The 25589-nt window shown below is 45.5% G+C and overlaps 2 protein-coding genes across 3 annotated transcripts; one reads left to right on the plus strand and one right to left on the minus strand.

Annotated features, from left to right (window-relative positions):
* Positions 1–2636: 2636 nt before the first annotated feature.
* Positions 2637–13642, plus strand: DHRS7B (dehydrogenase/reductase 7B). 2 transcript variants are annotated; one of them, XM_065644952.1, is made up of 7 exons: positions 2637–2700; positions 8133–8308; positions 9973–10088; positions 10795–11005; positions 11335–11427; positions 12373–12525; positions 12845–13642. In XM_065644952.1, exons 1-7 carry the CDS (start codon positions 2681–2683, stop codon positions 13048–13050), a joined length of 975 nt encoding a protein of 324 aa, XP_065501024.1. In that variant the 5' UTR covers positions 2637–2680; the 3' UTR covers positions 13051–13642. The 2 variants fall into 2 exon arrangements, with proteins under 2 accessions (XP_065501024.1, XP_065501025.1); XM_065644953.1 differs by lacking the exon at positions 2637–2700 and adding an exon at positions 3035–4207.
* Positions 13643–16721: 3079 nt separating this feature from the next.
* TMEM11 (transmembrane protein 11) lies at positions 16722–25589 on the minus strand. The gene is made up of 2 exons (XM_065644955.1): positions 25516–25589; positions 16722–17617 (listed from the first exon to the last, which is right to left on the minus strand). Exons 1-2 carry the CDS (start codon positions 25578–25580, stop codon positions 17101–17103), a joined length of 582 nt encoding a protein of 193 aa, XP_065501027.1. The 5' UTR covers positions 25581–25589; the 3' UTR covers positions 16722–17100.

Consider the following 25589-nt stretch of genomic DNA (forward strand, 5'->3'; position numbering starts at 1 on the left):
TCTTTAATCATGCCCCAGCCCTTTGAACATTTACATTTTCCAGCCAAAGGCACAGTGAAATTGGGAGCTTTCAGTTCAAACTACTTCAAGGATGTTTTTCCCTGGGGAAGGTTTTTGTTACTCTGTGGGGATTTCTGCACAGATCGTTGCTCTCAGGGTAAGCAACCAAAGCTTTTCTTAAGACAGAAGCTCCATCCTATACTCCTTGAAAAAAAAGGTGACAAATAAGAGCCTGGAAGAATTAGAGCACAAAATTGTTGCCCTAGAGAACAGGGTTAAAAGGCTGTAGATGTGCATTCAGTGATGCTTGCACTAAGGCAGATGTCAGCAAACACAAGTGCAAATAGTTCCTTGAGTCTGGAGATTTTTTTTTTCCCCTCAAAGAAGAGCTCCTACACTTTGGCGATAGAACAGCAGGATGGTTGTCAAGGAAGTGTTAAAATGCTAAAAGGATTCCAGCCCTTTGCAGTTCTGGCTTGACACAGTGAGAATGAATGAGACTGAGCGCTAATAGAAACAACAGGCGGTGTTTTAGAACACTGGACTAACATTTACCAGTATCATCTCCAAAACAAAAGTCCTCGATTTAGGACAGACTCCCCTGCAATGTTGCTGTGAACAAAGGCACGTTGTCATAACTCAGCCACCCAGCTGCCCTCCAATGTGCAACGTGTGAATCAGCAGGTTTAAATCGACGCTGAATTTGTTGCTAATTACACTGGGTTAACCTAAGAAAAGAGATTCCTGATCAAAGCAACTAAGTCAAGCCTCAGTTCAAAGAATTTCCTCCTCTAATTGCAACTCCAGCCTAACCCTTTGCTCTATGATTCACTGCTCACACAGTCTCTGCAGGGCACGTGGTTTCAATCGACTTTGCCAGTCCAGTGACAGACTATTCCCTGTTAAAATAAACAGGCTGGCAGATACCAGGTAAATAACCACAGGAGCTTGGACAGAGCTCGTGGGCAACAGTTGTCCTGTAAGAAAGAGAATGCACCAGGCTACAGCTCACCCTGCCCTGCTTTGGTGGGAAAAATGGTCTGAAATGGCTTTTTTCAGCTCTGATTTTCAGAAGACTGAACTGACTACAGCTTCCAGTAAGGTCACCATGACATAAACTACCTGCTGCTGGGTTTTATTTTTCAGTTCCATTTGTGTAAATAAAATTATTGATTCTTCCATTTCATATTGGTTCTGAAGCCAAAAAAGGGCATTACCATAAGACTTTCCAGAATGTGATTTTTTAGGAAGATCTTGAATTCTTTTCTACTTTTTCCTGAAATATTGATGGCTTACTGATGACGAACTTACAATGAAGCTGTGAATTCATTTCAGTGTTTTTCCTGTTAGAAGAGAGGAGCAGAACACTGTTATCATAAAAATTTGTGATAAAACTGTCTTTTAAATAGCCGTGTGAGATCCTTTATCTTGCTGCTGTTCAGAGGGAAAAGACATCTGGGATTAACCACTTTCGTGTCTGGATAACGCTAGAGTATTTCCGACTCCTTCTGTAAATGTATTTTCTGCTCACGCACATCATAACAAACAGGTGGAAAAGCTCCCTGTGCTGGGATGAAACCACACGCCCTTTCCTTCCTCAGGGCAAAAGCTCCTTCAACCACTGAGTCCATTTGGACTTCGGGCTTTTGGGATCATTGGGGCCTTGGAAACGCTGTATTACCCTTATCAGAGCCATTACCTCAACCAGGAGATTCAAAGCTACAGAACCTGCAGCACATTCAGGCCCCATTTTATCACAGACAAACTGAAATGTTTCCAAACCACCACAAACAGCTCAATTAAAACCTGAGAAATCAGGCTTTGAAAACCTGATCACGGCTTCGAAAGGGACCCTGCGGGAATGCCTCTTTTTCTCCTTTTACAGGAATTCACCCGTCGTTCCTCGCAGTCCCGTATCGCGCACGGTCCCGACACGCGCGGCTTCTCCGTCTCCAACTTCCGCGCGGAGACGTCGAAGAAAACAACAGAATTTAGGCCACTGCGACCAGCAGCGTGCACACACGAGAATGACCATTGCAAGTGGGAAATCTTCCGAGCTCACCAGAGGCCCCGTCTGGAGGACAAGTTGGCCATTCATAGAATAGAATCATTTTGGTTGGAAAAGCCCTTTAAGATCATCGAGTCCAAACGTTAACTGGGAATTATGGAAGACTCCCCTAAAACAGGCCACAGATGCACCCTGCCCAGCACAACCGCTACGGAACAGCCACATTTCTGCATCTTGACTCTGATGGTAAAAACGAGCCTCGGCTGGGGGTGTCTGGCTGCACCCACCGCAAATCCCGGCCTCCCTCCCCCCGGCCCCTCAGCAAACCCCGCCGAGCAGCTCGGCCAGGGCCGGCCCGGGGCGGAGCCACGAGAGGAGCGATACCCGTTCGAAGGGCTGGAGTCCCGGCTCACGGTGACAACCCTCGGCCTCGGCGCTGTTCAGGGTGGGCCAGGCCGCAGATTCCCGGCGGAACCGCAGCCCCGGAGCCGCCGCTCCCCGCCCGGGCGGCACCTGCGGACGGACCGGCGGGAACACAACCGCCCGCCGGCTGCGCTACTTCCGGTTGAGAGCGAGGAGGGGCCGCCTGTCATTGGGCGCCCTGGCGCAAAGCCCGCCTCTGTCCTGGCAGTGCCTCGGGCGCATGCGCACGCCGCACTTCCGGCGGTGGCCATGGTGACGGCGGTGGGCAGGTAGGGCCCGGCGGCCTCTCCCCGAGGCCTCTCGCCTTCCCCGGCCTTTCCTCCGCCCTTTCCCGGTCCCCCCTGTGACCCTGCGGGCTCAGCCCACCCGCCGCCGATATCTCCCTGGGGAAGCCGCGGGAGGGCCCGGGGCTGCGGCCCCTGAGGGCTGGAGTGTGGGAGATGCGGGAGGGGTTGGGGAAAGCGCCCCTGGGCCCTCGAGTGCACGTAGTTCATCACTCTCGCAGCTCTTAAATACGTATTTATCTATAAATCAAGGCGGGGAGAGACATGACGTCAACTTTCATTTTCTCACTGTGTTTTAGGTGATTCTTTATTTGGTCAATGTCTGCAAAATGCTGCCTCCGGCACTGCAAATGCGTTAATTTTCTAACGGTGCCACTTGGATTTACCTTTCTTTGTGTCCCAAACACCAATCGAGAATTTTCGAGTGGAAGGGCTGGAAATGAAGCATATAACTGGATAAAAGTGGCAGGAAGACAGAAAATTATTTCTCCAGTCTAGTCTGGTTTCGGGGTATTTATTACATTATTTTTTTGTGCATAAAGTTTGGAGTGAAACCTGATGATGAAAGCGCACAGTGGCATTTGAGCAACTCAGTTGTTTGAATCAATGTAACCAATGTTTTTTTCTCACTGGATTTTGAGTTTTTTGAAGTTTAACTTACCACTTATGGGGATCTTGTGCATCAGAGAAATTGTCAGCAGATTTCCCATTGGCTTATATTAATTCACTGATTTTACAGACAATGCTAGATGACTTTTTTTTTTCCTGGCTTAGATGCCTCTAAGTTTGATTTCAGTTTCTTTCCAAAGCAGTTGAGTCAGTAAAACTATTTAGCTGCTATAAAACACAAGTGATGCTCCCTTCTCTCCCTGTCAAACGTGGCTTATAATTTGGTCTGCTGGTCTGTGGAATGCGCATTTCCACAGTAAATACCGCGTTTTGATACAGTGTGAGGAGAAACTCATCTGTCTGTTCAGTTGTGCTCAAAGTTCTCAAGAATCCTACAAAAGGAAAAAAAAAGTCTGTTTTCTTTTAATTAGCATGTTGCCTATTTTAGAGTGCAGTATAAAATCAGAGTATGCCCCAAAACAAATTACAATAATAGAGAATTGCAACTGATTCACAGGTTGCCTTTTTTTTTTTTCTATCTAGAGTGTGGAAATACTAGTGTTGGACTTGATGGATGCTCTAGATTCAACACTATAAATTATTCATTTAATACTAAAAATAATCACAGGGTCACTGCAAGTTTTGTATAATTTTGAATTCATGTCTCTCTTTAACCTGGGGGTTAAATTCCCCCCACATTTCAAAGGTCACAGGCTGTATTCCCGAGGTTTGTTTTTAGCAGCAGCTCTTGGCTGCACTGACGTTGGACACAGCGTGTTTGCTCGGATCGCTGCCACTTCCAAATTTAAGTCAGGTCTGTCCCGTTAAAAGACCAGAGGGAGACACCATCTCAGAGTCACTGGCAAGTCAGTTCTTTCCAAAGGTAGGATATTGTGCTTTCTTCACACTAAAGTCGGTACCTGATCAAGCTTAGAGCTGCTGTGCTTCTGCGCAAGGGTTTCCTTAGAAAAAAAGGATTTTTTTTTTCTTTCCTCTTATCCCCCTCACCTTTTAAATGACACCTTTTGATTTCTGAAAATAGCCTCCCAGTTGCTGCCATTTGTCACATAAAGGACAATGTGATTCTCAGTGGCTGAAGCTGAAGGGGAATAGGTGTTGTTTAGGGAAATTGTCACAGTTTTAGTTTCTTTTAGGACTTGATCTTTGCTGCCTTTAGTGCACTCTTGACCTTATTAACTAAGATCCTTGTTCCTTCAGAAATCATCCTGGCTTTTACAGGATAACATCCAGTTTTTGTTCTAAGGGGAAGGGTTTGGTTTTTTTTTTTCAACTGGATATATGTGATTTATTTTACAGTATGTCTTTCAAAAAGTTTCCAATCACCTGTATTTGCTTACATTATCCATGTTTTTATTTCTGCTCTCTAATAACCTGCATGTTCCAATCCTGCCTTTTGGGATGGAGAACTGAGAATTACAGGACTTTATTTGAACCAATTACAAGCAGTGGCTTCTCTCCTGCGGGTAACCTGATGTCATAAACATTGTCTGTCAAGAATTAGTAAGTTTTTTTCAGCATGAATAGCCAAATGGTTGAACAAAGGTGACAGTGGGGTCTCACACCTTTGAGGAGGAGGTCTGAAGATATCCAGGTCATCTCAAATTAGGTGTGGAAACGCACGTGTTCCCCACCCGTCCCCATGTTTTTAATCTGTCCTGGGATGTCTGTAGCTACTTCCAGGTGTTCTCTAGCTTAAGTTGGGTTTTATGCTTTTTATCTTCCTTTCCCAGTCTCGCAACTTCACATTTTTGTTGATGTGAATCAAGTCTTTTTTATCTATGATCTATCTCATTCCCCTTCAGAGCACGGCAGTTTTTTTCCTCTGGCTTTTGCAGCAAATAACCCCAACGCACAACAGAATGGAACTTCTCTTTCAGGTTGCAGCAATTCTTCCCTTCGGCCTTTTCACCCAATAACCCTCAAAACTGAACAGAACGTAAGTGCCACCCTGTTGTGTCAGTAGCCTCGCGCTGGGCTACGGAAAATGGATATTGCTGAACATCCTGCAGTGTGGCTCTGTGGCTTGAACCCATTTCCATGTTCTGTTCCACAGATATTTATTTCATCAATGCTTTTTTTAAGCGTTGAAGGGATTGATTCACATTCTAGCCTGGAAGCTGCAAAAGTGGGTTGTTGCTGCTCACTGGGTTCTTGGGTTGCTGCAGCCTTACAGCAGAGATTGGGGCATTTTCCTGCATATAATATGGAGAAGAAGAAAAAGAAAGAGAGAAAGAAAAAGAATAAAAGACTTGGAAAGATTTTTCGAATGAAAAGAAAGATTAAAGGCAGATGGTAAATGAATAATAGTTGCTGTGATTAAAGAATAAGTTAACCGGGCATAACGGGTTCATACTGAAGAGCAATGGGTGCTGCCTGACTTTTAGCTGGGAGGTGTGGGGGCTCTTTTCCCCCAGCCCCTGTGGCAGAGAGTTCAGTCCTTGCAAAGTCAACATATATTTTTGCCAAATAATACGATAAAAATGTGCTGTAATCAAACATGGGAGTCCCTCCCATCTCCTGCTGTGGTTCAGTTAGAAAATGTGTCAGAAAAGCCCCTCTTCCCAATTACCTTTTCATCTGCTTTACGCTGTCATCTGCATTTTACTGACATCAGAAGAAAAGCTGGTCAGGGCCAGATTTTAAAAATGTCTCAGCTTCAACCTGGGCTCGTAAAGGAAGCACCATTCCAGCCGTCAGCTCCTGCTTTGGAAGTAACAAAAGGTCCTAAATGGGTGGTGAAGATTTTTTGATTCCAAAATGTCCTGTAAGCCACGCTGCTCAATGTCAGCGCAGCACCTGTTGTTCCTGCCCACATCTCGTCTTCTGAATCTCAAGAGATCTTTGAGAGCAAAACAACAACAAAAAAGACAACATAAAGAGGGCAGCTGCTTTAAATGACTCGCTGAACATGAATGGGTAAGGAGAACATTCTTCTCCAGCCTAAAGAAGGCCAGTGGCCTCATGTCTAAACAGCTCTTTCCCATGCATTATTTTACACGGCCTTATATTAAATCAACTTGCTGTAAATCAGTGTAAAAGACACATTTTGTCTGCACTCGGCACAAAGAGGTGGAGGAATAAGCCGCTGCTCTGAGCAGCTGGGTGCTGTGCTCACACTGCTCTGCAGCAGAAGGAGCTGAATCCTTTTGGGTTTCTGATTTCCCACTTTGGGAATATTCCCTGTGCCCAGGGGAGCTTGTGGCCTGGATGTTGACAAAGCATTTTGTAGATACATGAATTAGCTCAGGAATGGGAAGGTCCTTCATACCTTGAGAAGAGCCGTGTGCTAACGTGATGGTTTTATTTTTAGACCTTGTTGAGTTTACTTAGAGCTAGCTCAGTGATCTGTATGTGTTATTGTATTGTGTTCTAGCTGTACCTCCAGAAATACTTATTTTATATAGTTCGCTACTCCTTCCACAAGCTTGTCTGTTCACTGACCAGCTGCTTGAGGAATTCTGTCCAAGCCTCTGGTGGAAATCTGGAAGAGCTGATATTTTCCACATTAGCTCTGTTCCACAGCATGTAGAGCCTCTGTCATCCCTTCAGCTCCACACAAGCTCAGTCATACTTAATGCCACTGAATTCTAGCTTAGAATTATTAGTTACCTCTTGTTTTCTGCTTCTCATGCTGCCTTTTCTTTGAAGTACTATATGAGTTGTGTGCCCAGACCTTTCCGGTGTCTTCCTGGTAAAGATCTGTCCTGCAAGTCAAACTGTGAGAGTTCAAACTCTATCTGCACAACAGGGAAGACACACTAATATTTGGGTTTGACTGTATGTGCAACCCAAAAGTTGTATAGATTCCAGGAAGGGGCTGTAACTGACTTTAATGTGACATCAAGGATAAAAGCTTGGGGGTATATGCAGCGAGAAAATGAGTGATGTTTTTTAACAGCACAAGTATCACTTTTTGACCATGTAGTAAGCTGGTACATAAACTACTCCCTTGAAGGCAGTGGCTTAGCAAGGAGATTAGAGCCATGCATGGGTATCAGAATCTGATTCCAGGCTGAGCTAGGCCTTGTAGATACCTTTAGCTTGGGTTTTGTTCACAGGTTTAACTTCAGTACATTAGAAGACAGGTTCATGTTGTCAAACTGCACAATTAATGTTGGCGTAAAAGTAAAGAGCATGAAGGTGGCTGGACTATTAGATTGGACATGTGGTTCATTTAAATCAGATAACTTGTCTTTGCTAATGGGTGGGGAAAGACACTGGAGAGGGAAGCACAGATTTCAGTGCATTAAGCAAATAACATGCTCAGAGAGAAAATTCACTCTACATCTCCAGCAGACAGACTGACTTATATTCATCTGGGATAACACACAGTAACTGGTCTCTGGCCTGTAAGTACTGCGGTACTGGCAGTTCTAGAGAAATCTAAGAGGTTTTATTACAATCAGAAGAATGCAGAGACATATCCCAGCCCTGAGGAGCCTCCGCTCTAAATACACTTTGTACAAGAGAGTGAATCTAGAGCAAAATGGAAAAACATGAGGAACGGCATCTCTGAACCTGAGTTGTTTGTGGCAGTGGACAAGATCCAACAGCAAGCGTCCTGCTGAGATGTTCAGATTAGCGTTTAAATGCTTCAGATTGGGTGCTGATGTGAACTTTTGAAAGTCTAAATGAAGGGGAGGGGAAATCTGTTGAAGATACCTCTGTATGGGATTTGGTTTACTGATGGTCTAAGGCAGAGTTAAGAAAAATGAGTTCCCTACTTTTCAAACCTCTGCTAATTTTCTTGATGAAATGCTATGTTTCCTTTCATCTTCTACCTCTAGGAAGACGGTTCAGAAAGGAAAACTCATGGATTTCACAAGTACAGTCATCATCCCGCTGCTTTTTGGCAGCTTGGGGATCTTCGGGCTTTTTCGGCTCCTGCAGTGGATGCGGATGCGAACTTACCTGCAGGAAGCTGTGGTCGTGATCACTGGGGCCACCTCTGGCCTGGGAAAAGGTAGGTACCGAAAAAAGGACACCAAAGGCAGGACAAGCAGAGGGTTGTGGAAGTGGCATCTATTGGAATACAACACTAATGAGCAGAAAGTTCCTATTGCTCTGAATTTTGAGAGGCATAGCATGCACAGCTGTATCAGTTATAACTATTGCCAGCGCAAATTTTGATGCAAGAAAGTCTCAAATTTTGTTAAGGAAAACTTTAATCATGGTCTATAAACTGGAGCTCAAAGCAAGGAACAGGTTGTGCTGTTCTTGTGCTGGCAGGATCTTTTCTCTAAAACCCGAAAGAGCCAGGGAATCAAATTGTTTCTTTAAAACTTCCCAGAACTGATGTTCTGGATTTTGTTTGTTTTATTTCCACATACTCTGCCATACTTTCCACTCCTTCTCCCTGTCCCTCACCTTCAACTTAAGGTACCTTTTCTCTTGTGGTACAAATCCACCCATTCTAAATTCAAACTCTTGGCAATACTAACACCAGTGAGGGGTTGTTGTTGTTGTTTTTTAATAAAAACACACTCTTTTTCCTCCAAATAAAATCTGTTATTTGTTTGAGTGAATACATTCTCTAATTCTGCTTTCTATAATTGCTTTAAAAGCTTCTTGAAGAGAAGACAAGGTGCTCTCTGCTATCCAGGCCTTTCATTAGGATGAGTACATTTATAGAACAAAGAGCTTAAATTGATGCTGTCTTTGCATGTGAGTTTGTCCTTAGCGATAGGGATGTTCAGTAACTGAATGGCCAAAGGAGATGAAGTGATCCTCTCTGCCTGTCACAACCAAAGGGCTGGGAATGGTAAAAAAAATTGTATTTCATATCAAGAAACAGAACTAGTATCTCAGAAGAGACCTTCCAGCTGTGTTAAGCTGGGCAGATGAAGCTCCGTGTTGGTGGGTGTATAATTTCCACCATTGTACAGTGAAGTCTCCTCCCTTATTGACACACTGTCAAGATTTTATACTATCCCACTCCCAGTTATTAATATACTAGACCACCTCTAATTACTGTGTGTTCTTAAACACCCTTCGTTACTGTCATCTCTTGCACAAATAAGCCATTTTTCTTGCTGGATCACAGAGGGGAAGGGTAGAAGAACACACAATTGCCTCAGCAGCTGGTAGCACTGAAAGGAGGACAACAACATTGTTTCTGCGGCCTTTTCCTGATGAAGGGGATCACCTTGATGAAGCCATTAGCTCCAAGGCTTCCAAAACCTCTGGAGGTGTTCAGTAAAACTGAAACTCCTAAGATCAGACCCCACTGCACTGACATTCACAGGGTAACTCTAGTCCCTCTTAAGAAGGGCGGATAGTCAGAAATTAAGAGGAACAGGCAAATTTGACCAGCTGATGGGGAAGGATGCATAACCAGCACAGTGGCTGCATAACCAGCACAGTGGCTGCATAACCAGCACAGTGGCTGCATAACCAGCACAGTGACTGGGAGCACACCAGCTGCCTCACCGCTGTCACGTCTGTCAAAATCACAGGAAAATGGCATCTTGCTGTGACTTCACTGTAAATCAGCTCAGGAGTAATAAAACCACCTTAGATCCTCACCAGCTAAAAGAAGTTTTAGCTTATCACAGGTATGATGTGGATCTGCTGTTTGTCTCTGGCGTTCAAATATTTACTCTTCTCTCTTCCTTGCTTACTCCGAAGAATGTGCGAAAGCCTTCCATACAGCTGGCTGCAAGCTGGTGCTCTGTGGCAGAGACAGCGAGAAACTCAAAGACGTGGTGCGGGAGCTTTCTACCATGACCAATCACCAGAAGAACGTAAGTGTGGGAGAAGGAGAGGCCTGTTGGCTCGTGCGGCTGGGATTTCTGTCGTGTTATTACCGAAGTTACAGAATTGCTTGTGGGTTATTCTTTTGAGCAACAGGAAAAATACGACTCTGTGGTTAGGGATAGATGTTGCTATAGGAGTACTTTGAGTTGACGTGTTATATCTTGTAAAAACCCTACAAAAATAAGACAGCTGAAAGACTCCTTGCGTTGTAATGGAAGTGAAAGAATGAGAGTGCAGAGTGGCCAGTCCCCTTTGCATCTGTATGTCATATGTTGAATTGGAAAAGTCACTTTCCTTGCGTTGGCTTTTATTTTTGATGTCTAGTTCTGCTGACAGTGGCTAAAAAAGCTATTTCTGGCTTCTGAAGAAGACATGTTGGTTAAGGTTTTTACTATTTCAGATATATTTTCTTTAATAAGACAATAGCAAACGTTTGTACTTGAGGAAGGTCTCGCTTGCTCCTTTCCTAGGATCTGGTCTAAGGAACAGGCTACAGTAGCAGAGAAGGATGAGAGCACAACCTGCTTCTGTCCTATATTCCTACCAAATAGAATTACTGTGCTCAAATTGCATGAGGTGTGGATGTCCCTGCCTCTGGGCTTCCAGAGCTGGGAAATCCCATCACAAACATTGAAATTCAGCACATTCAGCACAGCCTGAACTGGTCTTTTGCCAACTTCTGTTTATTCACAGACACACAAACCTCACACTGTGGTATTTGACCTCTCGGATACTAAAACTGTCCTAAACGCTGCTGAAGAGATCCTGAAGTACTTGGGTCACGTGGACATACTGATCAACAACGCGGGCATCAGTTTCCGAGGCACAATTGTGGACACAGGGCTGGATGTGGACAAGAAAGTGATGGAAACAAATTACTTTGGTCCTATAGCCCTCACCAAAGGTACCCATGAACCAGATGATGGGGGACAATGGATTTGTCCAATACCTTCTGCAGGCCAGCACAACTAAGCACAGCTTAACTAATGTTTGTATTTGGTACAGTGCAGTGTAAGAGGGGAGAAAAGTTTAATGGTTGGACTCGATGATCTTAAAGGTCTTTTCCAACCAAAATTATTTTATGATTCTAAGCACTATCCCTTAACCAACCCCTGCACTGAGTGAGGATCTTGTAATTCACTTAAGATCTCTGAATGCCTTGAAAGCATCAATTCTCGACAGCAGCAATGGCAGGACTGTTTTTCTGAATGGGTCTTTTCTGTCTCTTGCTAGCACTTCTCCCCTCTATGATCAAGAGGAGACAAGGCCACATTGTGGCCATCAGCAGCGTTCAAGGCAAAATAAGCATTCCTTTCAGATCTGCGTGTAAGTACCTCTGCAGAAGATGGGGAAGACATATTTGGGGCACCAGACTGAATGAATACTTGGCTGCTGCTTCCACATTGAGCTCTCTGTAGAGGTGGCTGCATGCAGGGAGGCAGAGCTGTGCATCATCCTTAGTGTGGTCACAAGTCACTGAGAGCTGTTAAGGAAGGCACTCTCAAATACAAAATCTTAGCCATGTCCTCAAGTTGTTAAGGGATGGGGAAGGAGAATATGTTTACAATGTCTTGGAAGCAGCTTGATATTCCCATCTTAACACTTGAGAGTCCCGATAAACTTTCTGATTAATTCCACAATTTTATTGCATTTTATCCTTGCTGTTTGCTTGGTTTTTCTCATATAAGAAACTAGGAAATTTTTGTTTTGATGAGTTGCGAAGCACCATAGTACAACTGATGCCAAAATAAAAGCCTCAACACCCACTTGGGTGATCAGGTTTTGACTTGTGTGCAGCCAAGCTCTGAACCTGCTCTGCAAATCCACAATGCTCAGTCCACGTAGCACAGCGAATGTCAGCTCTGCTCTCCTGTCCTGCCATTGCATTCCCCCAGCCTGTCTTATCAAATGCTTCCCAAGCAGGACTTCACGTCTCCTTTATCACAAGCGGGAGGCAGCTCGGGCTCGCTCCGTAGTGCTTTGGCACAGCTGTGATGTTAAGCTCAGGATCCTAGCCAGTTTCCAACTTTAATATTTATATTTTGCCTTCCTAAATTGCCTCTCACTCCCACTACCTGTTGCTGCCACTCACTAAAAAAAAACCAAACAACAACAAAACCAAAAACCACCCTCCCTGCACAACCTAAAATTTAGAGAAGAGGTGTTGTGTTCTTGCTGAGAAGTGGCTGCATTGCAGTCAAAAACCCAGTCGGAGTGAATCTTCAGCCCTACTCCTTCTTCTTAATGCATAATCCTTTTCCTGATTTTCAGATGCTGCCTCTAAGCATGCTACCCAGGCTTTCTTCGATTGTCTACGAGCAGAGGTGGAGCAGTATGACATTGATGTGACGGTTATAAGCCCTGGATACATTCAGACAAACCTCTCTCTCAATGCTGTAATGGCAGATGGATCTCGCTATGGAGGTGAGATACGATTTTGTGCCCTCTATCTAAAGCATCTCCACCTCACTGTGTTACTAAAGGGCCTCTGGTGGGGACACAAGTTAGCCCTGAAGTATCAAAGTACAACTTTGGATACAGGGTGGGAACAGTAACCCTCAAAGTTTAGCCTTCCTAGACAGCAATTACTGATTTCTCGCCCAGCCATGAATTATACTTGCCTGTGCTCCCATACACAACTGGTGTGAAAACCAGAACAGCAACAGTTAGAACAGAGCATTCCTAGGAAAGGTACTTAAGTGTGAGCTTACCTGCTGGTGCTTACTGGGCTTTCCTTTGGCAGTTATGGACAAGAACACCGCCGAGGGACAGACGGCCGCGGAGGTCGCTCAGGTGGTTCTCAGTGCAGTGGGACAGAAGAAGAAGGAGGTACTTGTGGCTGGCCTGACGCCCTCCCTGGCTGTCTACCTGCGAAACCTCTTCCCCAGTGTCTTCTTCACCTTAATGGCAACTAGAGCGAAAAAGGAGAGAAAAGCAAAGGACTCTTAGAGCTCAGCTCATGTGAGCGGTAACTGCAGGGAGAGGCTGAACCCCCTGCAGTTTGGCTGGGACAGCAGTGGAAGTGCTCCTGCAGGAAAAAACTTTCTCAAAATGCTGCAATTTACCAGTGTATGGAGAGTGGGAAGCGGTTTTCCCCCATCGGGCTGGGCCCATGTGCTGGAGATCAGCACCTAAACCTCACCTGAAGAAAGGTGCGTGGACAAGGCCAGAGGGCTGAGGCTGCAGAGAAAGGGAACTGCAGCAGGAGACACCATGTGCGGGAAGGCAGCACCTCACCTGACTCCAGGCAAACTCAGCTTTGCTGGCCTGCTGCAAATAAAACCCATTTTGCCTTCACACAAGCAGATCTTGGCTTTCCCCAGCTCACAGCCCCTGTGAAACGCAGTCCTCAGCTGGGATTTCTCATCATCAGTGTCTCCTTCCCACTCCTTCCAGTTTGGTCTAGAACATGTTGCTTGAAGTGGAAAACTTCAGAGCCTCTGTTTGTTAACGTGCCATATCATGTGATGCGTTGACCTGAAGTCCAGTGCCACTTTTAAAGAAGTAACTGATGTAAAATATAAATTTTATTTGGCAATTATTTTATCTGAGTCATGCCTTACTGATGTACAAAGACATTTAACTCTGCACTACCTGACAGTGCAGTATTAATCCCAGCACAAGTAAATGCAGGAGAACCACTGAACATATTAAAAAATAACACAGCAAGGCAAACTGTTGTGTGTAAATCCTGTGTGGCAATAACACAGCAGGTCCCCGCTCAGGGCCAGCACAGGTGCGATTCTGTAGGTGCCAGAAACCATCTCCTGGTGTGCAGAGAATCGGTGTGCATAGGGTGTGCAGTACAGGAGACAGACTCTTAGCTCTCATCTGTGTTAAAGCAATCACAGGTGCTAATTAGGATCACACTGAGGAATACCAGCACCACTAGGAAAAAAAGAATGGCTGCACAGAGTTCAATAAGGACAGAAATAATATTTTTTTAGCTTAGAATTGAAATAAAGCCTCCTAGTAGGAACCAAGGTCCAGAGCACCTCCGTGCATTTACCAGCATTCTCCGTGTGTGCTGCCTCCTGTGTCCTGCCCCCTATGTCCTGCCTGTGGGTGCACAGCTGATGAGAAATTACATTACTATGAAATTAATCTTTTGTTCTACTGCAGCTCCTCACAGCAGGTGATATTAGAGGAAGGGAAAGCAGGAGGGCTTTTCTTTTTTCTTTTCTTTTTTTAATTTTTCCTTTCTCTTATTTTCTTTTCTCTCTGCAAGGTGCTATTCTACCAGTAGTAGTTGCAGAACAACATACATCATCCCAGCCCTCTTTACATCACCTGCTAGTTTACAGTAGACAGTGTGAATCCACACAGTGGATTAGTCACCGCAAACCTATACAGGTGTACGGGCTCAGCAGGACCTTCTCCTTCACAAAGGCTTTTCTTGACCACTGCAGATTTATAAATGATCCCTGAGAATCCATCCCAGATGATGCCAGGACATGTTTAGTAATCACAATGCTGCTGCTCAGTTAGGACATGCTCTACCGTTCTCACTGACGCTGAGGTTGAAAATTTGTTACATAAAGGCCTAAAGCTGAAGTTACAAGTTAAAGCTTTCAGGTTTATGTATTTTTTTCTTGTTAAGACAGGAAACCAAAGCCTTACCTTCTCTCCCTCTCCACACAGGGAGCTTCTCTAAGTGGTAGTTGTGGTTTTTTTCCTGTTGTGCTTTCCATGTTCAGGTTGTCACCAAGCATGTTACCTGGATGATCACCAATATCAACTGGAAAACAAGCTCCTCCACCCCTATCTCTGTCCTCTACACCTCAGACTGGAGTGGAAGGTGTGGTTTTAAACCAGACCTACCTGTTGTGACAGCTGACTTTTCACCTTTTCTCCTGCAGTAAGAGACCACAGGAAACCTGCTCATTTTTAACTCAAGTCTTTGATGCCAGACGTGTATTTAGGGAGCCTACCAAGGGTTAGTCCTTCTGCCACAGTGACCATTACAGCCAGAGGAAAGCTTAACACACAAAAAAAAAGCACCCAGGACCACAGAGGTTTGGTGAACAAAATGAACAGCCTTGACAATTATTGTGCATAGATTAAAAGAGAGCAGGAATGTCTTTTGCGTGGCTAGCACAAGGATATTTGTGCTGTTGCCGCCTTCTGCAGCAATAAAGCACATATTAGCTACGGCAGATCTGCCACCAATTTAAAATTCATCCACTAGACGGGACTTTAGGAACAAACAACGTCAGAATTGAAAGGCAGCCTGCCCAGTAGTCCTGGCCTAACCACATGAAGATGAAGTAGTTGCATTTCTTCCCCTCCTCTGCCAAGGCAACTGTACATTGTTGCTATAAATAGAGACGTGCTGAATCCAGCTTCTTTTAACCTTGGAGGGAGACAACTTGGCCACTGTACCAGCAAAAGGGCTGTTGCCACCTAGAAATGTCTGGATGCCACTGGATTGTCCCCCAGCCCATGTGCCTGCTCAGGCACCGCTGCCTGGTCCGAGTACTCGCACAGAGCTCCCAGCAAACCCCGTTTGCCCAGCAGACACAGAACTGGGATTCACCCCGCGCCCGTCCAAAAGCTGCATCAGCAGAAAAGCACAAGTTGGAAGCGCGGCCAGAAGCGCCTGCTGCAGGCTGGAGGCAAGGGGGGGCAGTTTGGAAAGATAAAGATAGAACTACTGAATTGGGTTTCTGACCTCGTGGGACTCCGGTCCAAGGTCAGTGCTTCAGCCGTGGGGGCTGAGACTGCAACTACCACCAAAGTTAAGTGCTATGCCTGCGTGCAGGCAGGTTTTATTGCGGGGCTTTGCTCTTGCGTGCAGATCATAACACTTGAGGCTGTGCCAAGCTGGCCTTGAGAATGCAAACCACACCTATTTTCCAGCTGGTAGGCGGAGATTATAGAAAACAAGCCCCTATCTTTTCAAAAAGTAACTGGCGGATCTTGCAAAACAGTAAATGCTTCCCATTCTAAGAACAAGATTGACAGTTCTGAGCTAAAAGATGAATTAACGCACAAGACTGAATTCTAAAATTCCAGATAACACAGTTAGAAGATAAAAATCACGTGGATGCCTCACATCAGTAGCAGGCGGCTCCGGACGCGCGTGTTCCCAGCAAGAGCAGCGGAATTGGGCAGCAGGAACAAAGCTGATTTCCCCCTCATTTCAGTGGAAATGTATCCACCTAAGGAAGAACTTGTACAGGAACTGAGCGGAATGTGTTTGTAGCTGGAAACTTAGCGTGTGATCTCCGTTGTGCAGAGAAGTAACGGTTGGAGGAGGCAGGGGAGCAGAGGATTTGGACCCCTTTAGCCCCAATCAACATTTAAGCAATTACCAAGAAGATATAAGCACCGGGGTAACAAGTAAGCCCTTTTTGAGGAAACACAACTAGTCAAGCATGAGGGAAAGCAGCGCTCTACAGCTATTCCTGCAACAGATGGCTGCGGTTAAGTAACATGGATGCTGCTGCCATGCGCGATGGACAAGAGGAATATCAGGTCTGTGTGAGCATGCATGAATACACAAATAATCCCCATCACTGGCCCTCTCATAGCAAAGCCTCCAGCCTCTGGAAGCTCATTATACAAGGGAACTATGATAAGAGTAACAAGAGAGCAAAAGCATTTGAAATTCTCATCCTTTAATGGTCAATGATAACTTCTGGCTGGTTCTGTGTAATACAATTAAACAACATACTTAAATGTTTCCCAAAAAAAAAAAAAAAAAAAAGCAGCTCTCACACCCCCTCTTTCTTTAGCTTTCTTTCACCGACATTCCGCTGCTGGATTGGACTCCCACGGCCTAACGTACAGCTCTCAAGTCACCACACATCCACATCTTAAGTGTAACGAAGAACTGAAAAACCTTGGTGCACCAGTGATGTGTTATTTTAAAAATAACAGCTCTATTAAACCAAATCCTTCCCAGTCTCCACTGCTTCTCAAAGAGGAAAAAACAAAATGTTACTGCGGGAGTCTTAATACACTTGTCTTTGTGGGTTTCTCTCTTCCCTGCTCAAGTCATACGGCGTAGAGTTCGTAGATCTTCTTTACACAGTACACCAGGGCAGCGAGTGCTATCGTGTTGTGCAGTCTCTTTCTGTGCAGGTCGTCCTTCCTCACCAGCACCACCGGAGTGGAGGAGGTGAGCGTATGCAGGGGCAGCCGGGAAAGTTTATAGGCATCGTACTCAACTTGGTACTTGCAACAGGGATCGAATTGCCAGGAGATACCATAAAGGGTGCAGCACGCCACGCTCAGCACGCCAGCAGGCAGGGAGATGTAGTGAGAATAATCTACTGGAAGTGCCAGAGGGGTGAAGAGACAAGTGGTGCCCGCTAACACGGCCGTCTTGTGCAGGCAGTTCCCGACAGTGATCCAGCGAGCTGTCTCGTCCCCGATGCGAGTGGGCTCTATCACGATGTATTTGTACTGTGCTTCCAGGGCCTGCTCCAGCTCATACTCAAACTGGTCCTGAGCGTTCTCTCCGTTGTAGATCTCGTGCACAATGTAACAGTCCGTGGAGGACAAGGTGACCCTGCACACAGGAAACACGGAATTAAAACTACAGAGCTTAAAGACAGACTTTTCAGCCACCCAGCTGTGAGAACAGGAGAGAAAAATTCCCAAAATTAGGTCAGCCCCTCAAGGTCAGTCATTGCCTCTGCTCACCAACAAGCAGCTGTTTCAAATCAAGATTCATTTCACATCAGCTAATTATGCCTGTGGTACATGAAGTCATCCCAAAAAGAGGCAACTGATTTTTCCTTACCTTTTCCTAACTTGAAGGAATTAGAACATTTAGAGAAAATCGGATCTCGTTAACAATCCTGAACTGGTTCCTCACACCAATACCTAAGGGCTTTCTCTAGAGATACTGGAAATGTCACACGTTAGCGACCACACCGCAGCAATGAACCATACAGACTTAGGGAGTTTTCACAGAAAATAAGATGACCAGCTCATCCACCAAGAGGGCAAGTTGCACTGGAAGGTTTTTGAGAGAGGAAGCCTCTTCACATGAAGATGTTTGGTTTCTCCCGGCAATAACTCTCTGCCACGGATGCAGCTTGCTATTTAGTCCTCCATAGTATATCCAGCCTAGTAAATCCATAGTAAATCCAACAAGGATGGCCAAGAAACACTGCGGAAAGGTAAAAAAAGGTAGCAGAGCACTGAGACAGAACGATTCGCTCCCTCTGGTGAAATAGGGCACAGCAAGGCAATAAAGGAACATTTTTTGAACCCAGACAAGCTTGTTAAAGAGCTGCTCGCTCTACCTGGGAGCACGCTCGCTACTGACAGGGGATTCTCAAGACTTGTACATCTCCTGTTTGAGCAGCAGCTTTTTGCTACCTAAACCCACACTGATTTCCACCTTCCCTCCACCCGCTTCACACACATCACCTTAGCTGCAGCTACATTATTGTAACAAGACTGCTACGAAATACGATAACGACCAATTACGTACACTGAAGGTAAAAACTGAACCATTAGAAGAAGGCAAAATCCTCCCTCCTGAGCAGAAGAAATAACTATTTCTGACATACTCATGCTTAACCAGGGCAACACAGAGCACGTGGCCTCTGAAGGATAAAAATATCTAGCAGATTCCTTTAGCAGAAGGAGAACAATTTGCACACACATTTGACCCAAGCACAGTAGACAAAACGACCTCATCCCAGCAGCATTTAGATCCTCCTGATATTGGAAGACGAGACACGGCTGAAATGGAGAATGAAAATAGCACTTTTTGCTCCATTAGTATAATGGTACTTATGTGCATGCACTGGAAAACAAGGGAGAGAAAAATACACATTCGCAAGCTGCTGCAGTACCAGACATTACCCTTCATGTGCAGCTCCATCCGTGCTGCAAAGGGTATCGCGCAGTGACCATCTGTAATCAAGAATATTGTTACATTTCAAGCTGTTGCCAGAAGTAGCTGCTTTTGTGAACAGCAGCAAACACATCAAACCGCAGGACCCAAGATGCACCAGCCTCTCTCAAAGCAGAGTAATAAGCAGTTTCATTAGAAGTCTGGCTGGAATTTATATAAACTACAAGGAAAACTCAACTTGCAAGCTAGTTATTGAGTTCTCCACAGTGCATTTCCCCCTTGGCCTGTTCATAGGTAGAAAGAAAAATAAAAATCCACGTGAATGCTCTGTTTGCCAGGGGCTTCTTTAAGGCCATTACCTTGTCAGACATTGTTTGGAAAATTAACTCCTCAGCACAGGATGTGGTGGGCTCTGACATTCTATGGTGAATTCACAAGTATTTAAAGAAAAATTTTGAAAGACAGCACCTATATAAGAATTTAACTGAGTACTACATCTCTAATATAACTAAGTGCATCAGCTAACATTAAAGAGTTCTTAACAAAGAACCAGGTAACCAGGTGTTGCACTATGTTAAGGACACCGCTGGTAATAGTTTCTGCCAAGGATTTTTTTTCTTGATCACGACTGTACCAAGTGCAGCTTCTTCCAAATCAAAAATTCCAATTTCATTACAGATAACACCCTGAGACTTAAGGTAACTCTGTAAACCAACACCAACAGACTACATGAAACCACTGACTAAGGCATAATGACTTCAGGCAAAAGCTATTGCTGAAAGGCATTTGCAAGCTGGAAGTTGACCCAGACCTAACACAACCCTCCAGATAAAATTAGTATTTCCTACCAAGGAGCACATTCAGCATTTTGTAACTGCTAGGAACATGCAGCGTGGGTCTGAAAAAACAGAGAAGCAGAATCCAAATTCAACTAAGAACTCTGCAGAGGGTTCAGAAGAGCGCAATAGCCTCATCACCCTGGGATCTCCCTGTCAACAAGTGAAGCAAAGCCATTTCTTCTCTGTCTGTAGAGAAGCCATGGGGAACTGAGCTTCTAACTCCAGGAGTTAAGTTAAATAATACATTATGCAGAATTTCTCCAGGCTCAGCATCAGGATAGGTGGCACTACCAGCCTCATTTCTCCTCGCTCACATCTTGCTGCTCTTCCCTCGGAATATCCCTTCTTGCCTTTCACATGCGCACAAGCAGAACTACAGCACAAGCAACAGCCACCTGTCCAAGGGAGCAAGAATCAGGCTCTGGCCAGAGGCAGCACTGTCCGTCTCTTCTGGAATCTTTTGGCTTACCAGGCTCTGGGGCTTTGTAACAATAAAGTCAAGAAAAGTGCCATCATCCTAAGCCAAAACAAGCAGATCTTAAAATATGCCCTGTGGAAGAAAAATCACTGGGAAATGAGCAGCACAAAGGCTTCATCCCTGATAGGCTCTGGCCCCTTAACTATGCTGTTTCTCTACATCGATCCTCTAATATTGGAATAAATCTCCATCACAGCACTCAAGCTGCAAATGGTAAAATGGGCAATCCAAAAACAAAGGACAAAGAATGAAAAACTAACTGCTCAAACAACAGGACACGTAAAGAATCAGTAACGTAAGCAGAAAGTCTCCATTTCTGTACCAGAGGAAGTGGAGTTTATCGTGTTTTATTTCCACACAAGAACTGCTGGCCCCAGAAGGATGGAAAGCTGAAAAGTGGTTTGGTTTTCAGATGATATAGAGACACAGATGAGATGCGTGGGCTTGAGAAGGTTTTAGACCTCGCTGGCACACAGAGAAGGACCACGGACCTCAGTGCGCAGAGGCAATCTCTCCTGACACAGCCTGTCAATTGAACACGGCAGCTGCACATGAACAAATCCAGTCACAGCAGTTGGATTTGCTCAAACACTGGAGGCTACAGAGCTCTTGGAGCTTGTCCCCCACTCCCCAGCGATGACAAACAAAAACGCAGAGCTATGCAATCAACTCCACACTGGCATCCACCGGTTACGACGTGTGGCGATTTCATTAAAAAAAAAAAAATCCATTTTACTGAAAGAAAATAGTAAATAAGCAGTGTCAGAGAGAATCTAGTTCCAGAAGTCATAAAATGCTGCCACATGTTCAGAAGCCCAGCACACCATTTACTAGCCAGACCAGAACCTAAAATCAATTGTTTAATATTATTCAATCAAATTGTTTTCTAGAACCCATCTCCCCACCTCAAAAAAGAGCGCCAAGTTAAAAAGTTGTACAGCTGTTTTGTTAAGAATAGTTCTGGACCTTATATCCAAATAGTTTATTCTATTGGAGATTCGTGCATTCTATCCTTGAGAAGTTTAAAATTTCTCATTCCTGGTGCCAACTAGATGGGTAATGTCCCAGTACTTGCAACTATTCAGCACAGCAAGATGAAAATCACTTAAAAGATCATTGACGTAAAATTTTGGTATTGCCGAAGTTATAAATAAGGAATCAGTTGTTACCAGAGCTACCACCAGCAGGAGGGGCAGAAGTGTCTGTCTTAGCTATAGGGCACGCTTCAAATTACATTTGGATTATCTTCCTAACATGGGAATATCGGAGCACGGCGGGAGCGGGTGCTGCGGGTGCCTCAACAGCAACTCCAGCAGTTTCCCAGTTGCAGCCTCAAAGCAGCTCCACTTGTCTGCCTCCAGCTCAGACGCAGCCTCACAGCTGCCTCATGAAACAAGCAGCCTGTTAAAAATAAATTACAATTGGAGACTCTTTACAGAGGAAGAAATAAATAACTTCAAAGAGGAGGCACAATGCCACTCCATGCGAAAAAAGCTTCAGTTTTGCCAGGTGCTAACTGGCAAAAAGAGAAACACACACAGGCCTGAAAACAGGGCAGGTGACAACCGCCCGGGAGAAACCTCAGCATCCTTGTACCGCTGTCTGCTTGCAGGGGAGAATGTCTGAGCCTCCCCAGCGTGCTGCCCCCAGCCTAACGGTGTTCCTCCAGCTGCCACAGAGACTTTCGGTGAGGATTTCAAGTTGTCTAACTACCTCAGTTCTGCAAGAAGTTCAGAATCACAATTAGAAACAATCTGCACAAAGCACAAGTACAGTTCTGTGCAAAAAAAAGTTACTTTAAAACCCCTCCCATAACACGTAGGTCAAGTTTGCTGGGTTTTTTTTAAGAAAAGAATGTTCCTGGACAACAGTATTGCTCAGGGCACCAAACACATTCAGATTAAGTGTAAATGAAGACCAGTCTGATCAGTAGTTTAAAAAAAATAAGAAAGGGGAGGCTTGCAGTAGTGTCTTAATGCCCGTCAAGAGCAGCACACACGCGCTAAATCTGGTTTAGCAATGCAGAGGGATTTCACGCTGGCTGCGCAAGTGAACTGCACAAAAAGGACATTACAGATGGCCAAAGCACGGTGCCCGGGGTCGTTATTAGCAACTCAGCCAAGCTTGAATAAGTCAATAAAGTCAAGGCATAACAAATAAAACACTAAACATCTCTTCTCCCACATAAATCCTTCTTGAAATTTAATTTAAAGACTAAGGAATGAGCTGTGGTCTGGCATTAATTCTCAGTGGAAATACTCTGCCTTGATGTTACATTCAACAGTGTATTTTCCTACTCAGGAGAGCTCCAGGATAAGTACGAACACATCCGAGCTTAAACACCCGAAGAATTGTTTCTCTGCTGAACATCCACATGATCTACCAGTCTCAGGCCATTCACCACAGCTGTCAGGCCTACAGCTTCTTAAAGGTTGTCAACACACGCAGGGGAAGAATGGAAAAAGCGTAGCAATAAAGCAAGACTTTCATTCCAAAAATGTACCTTAAATACAAATAGGAAAGAGAACAGGAGAACATAGGTAAGAACTTCAAGCAGGTTCGGCAAGGGAAGGCAACACTAAGGAAAACATCACCAGACCATAACAAACTCCAGAGCAAAAAGAGGTGTCAATTTTAAGTCAACTAATGATTAGCCAGGCTAATGGAAATAGGTCAATCATTGCTGTGAGCAAACAGAGTACCAGAAATCTGAGCAGCACAGGTAGCAAAAGGAGATATCTCTGTGAGGGCGCAGAGAAGCCAAGACAAGCAGTGGTGATGACATTAAAGCTGCTCTTTCTGGGGTTTGTTAGAACATCTCCCGGGGGAACAAATGGCATTTTGTCCTGTGCTCTGGCAGTCATCGTGCTGAATTTTACACAAAACACTAAGTACAATTCAGTGTCTGTTCTGTATAAAAAAGTTGTTTTGGTCTACAGATTAACAATTCCCTTTAGACAGTCTCCATTAATGAGTCTATCCAGAATGAAGAAAACCAAATATTTAGTTGGTTCTCTTCAGTGTTTTGGGTTGTTTTCTTTAACCTTATTATTTCACCACCAGAGCACCAGCTGGAGTTCGCAGCCAATATCCTTTGAAATTCATGTCCTTACATTTTGCCCTATTGAGGAAAGCACTTTTTGACCAATGACGGACTTCCTTGTATCAATAAAGTCATTTATAAAGGGATACAGTCTCCACAGATAGAGTTGCTGGATTTTTTTTTTTTTTAATGAAAGCTGGTCTAGTCTAATGGCAGACAGTATTTTATTCAGTACTGCATCTCCTCACACCACCTCCCAACACACAGATGCCTTTTAAACTCACTGGCTGACAACTCCAAAAATGCCTTGAAGGAGCTCATTTATGCAAAATGCTGGATTAGCATATTCGGTTTAAAGGAATGTATCTTTGGACAAGAATCCTGCCCGGCACAAGAAAACCGTATTCACCGTCTAAAAAGCAGATGTCACCATTTGATGACATCAGGTCTCTCAGAACTGCCTGTTACACAGCGAGAGTCGCCAGCAGCCAAAGAGGCGGGTGGGGGTGATTTAGGATCAGCCACCCATCCAGAGAGACAGAGGCTTGGTCACACCTATCTCCAGCTCTGCAGTTGCAAGGAAGGAGAAGAACCGGGCTGACATCACCCAACACCTATTAGAACCATGATCTCCCGTCACATTCGTACGGGATGACACCAAAAAGAACCACCATCTTCTGACAGGGATGGTGAAACTTTGGTCAATGTTGTATCTGTCCTTCTGCTACTGCTGTGATTTCTTACACTTCGCTACATAGTTTTCATTGCCAAGGGAAAAATAATACATGCTGCAGGTTCATGAAGTAACTCATGTTTATGAATAAGTATTTTTGATCATAAGATCAGGAGTAATCACTGCTTTAAAAGTCACCTCAAATTACTATTCTATTATTGTACAGGTCGCAGTTTAAGTTAGAGGGTAACAACTCAGTTTTAAACCTGCATCGATTTTCATCCTGGTAGAACAATTTTCATTGAAGTTATTAAGTGCTCTTTTCCATATTTTTTTTTTCCTCCATTTCTGCTGGCAGGACAGGTCTACTGCATGAAAACTCCACCGAACTCCACACCTCGTGTGTTAGCACTGGAGCAGGCGCCAGCACAGGGTGCAGACAGCTTTACCAGCGAGCCGGGTGGTATTCTTAGTTGTTTATGGAACCTACACTGATGCAGTAATTCCATTGGCTCTTTCAGTTCAATTACTTTAAAATTCCCTGACCACAGACAGCATTCCTGCAATTCACATTAGCACCAGAATTTTAAGGGCTGCTTGTGGCTCTCCCTGGCTACGTAGATTCAACAGCATCAAAAAGAACGGCGCTGAATTACAGCAAGGGAACAAAACGTGGCAAAAGCCACAGCAAAAATTACGAGAGATACTAGAATCTCTAAGTAAGGCAGCAGGACAAAAGAAAAACCCTCACAACAAAAACGCAGCAGCTTTCAGCAGCTGCTGGTTGCATCAGTCAGCCCTGGGGCAAAACAGGGAAAATGCCGACATAAGGAAATACAGGATTTAACTACACATTTAAAGTAGGTAAAGAACTGTGCATACAGATTTTTAAAGTAGCTCAACAAGATTTTCCTCTGTCTCTTTTTCCTTTTTTTAAAAAAGTTACGATTCGCGAACTTCTACAGCTACTCGGCGGGCAGTTCCAGCATGTCCTGGCTGCTCCTCCGGCCTGGCAGAGGCAAAGACGGAGCGTTACCGAGCGCTACCGAGCGGCACCGAGCGCTACCGAGCTCCCGGGCCGCAACAGCCGCCCGCCCCGGCTCCGCCGACCGGGGTGAGCGCGGCGGCTCCGGGACCGCCCGCAGAAGGGGAGGTCACCCTGGAGGACTCGTCGCTGCCCTGACCGCCTTTAAAAATAGCCGTGGAAGGAGCCTCCCCGGGGCCGGCCCTCCTCCTCCCCTCGGCCCCGAGCGCCGCATCCCCGCGGCGGGAAGCGCTGCGGCCGCCGCCACCCTGCGGGGCCGCGCTGACCTTCCCCGGCCCCGGCTCCGGCCCCATCCCCGCGCCCGCCCGCAGCGGGACACCCGGCGAGCCCCTCCGGCCCGGCCGCCCCTCAGCGCGGCCGCCGCCCGCCCTGCCCGGCCACGCTCCCCTCAGCGCGGCTCCCGCCCTTGCCGCGGGGTCGCGGGGAGCCCCGGGCGGCTGCAGCCCATCTCCTCCCCCTTCCCTGCCCGCCCGAGGCGCCCCGGCAGCCCCGCAGCCTCCAGCCCAGCCACAGCTCACCTCTCCCGGCCGCCCCCGCTGTTGGTGCTGCCGGGGCCAGCGCGCCTCCTTCCCCACGCCGCCATCTTGGAGAC

This window comes from Caloenas nicobarica, chromosome 14 (genome assembly GCF_036013445.1).
Source record: "Caloenas nicobarica isolate bCalNic1 chromosome 14, bCalNic1.hap1, whole genome shotgun sequence".
Classification (NCBI taxonomy): domain Eukaryota; kingdom Metazoa; phylum Chordata; class Aves; order Columbiformes; family Columbidae; genus Caloenas; species Caloenas nicobarica.

Coding starts and splice junctions, on each gene's coding strand:
- DHRS7B (XM_065644952.1), top strand. CDS start 2,681: ATGGTGACGGCGGTGGGCAG. Junction 8,309..9,972: donor CACCTCTGGCCTGGGAAAAG/GTAGGTACCGAA, acceptor CTTACTCCGAAG/AATGTGCGAAAGCCTTCCAT. Junction 11,006..11,334: donor TCCTATAGCCCTCACCAAAG/GTACCCATGAAC, acceptor GTCTCTTGCTAG/CACTTCTCCCCTCTATGATC.
- TMEM11 (XM_065644955.1), bottom strand. CDS start 25,580: ATGGCGGCGTGGGGAAGGAGGCGCGCTGGCCCCGGCAGCACCAACAGC. Junction 17,618..25,515: donor AGCGGGGGCGGCCGGGAGAG/GTGAGCTGTGGC, acceptor TCCTGTGTGCAG/GGTCACCTTGTCCTCCACGG.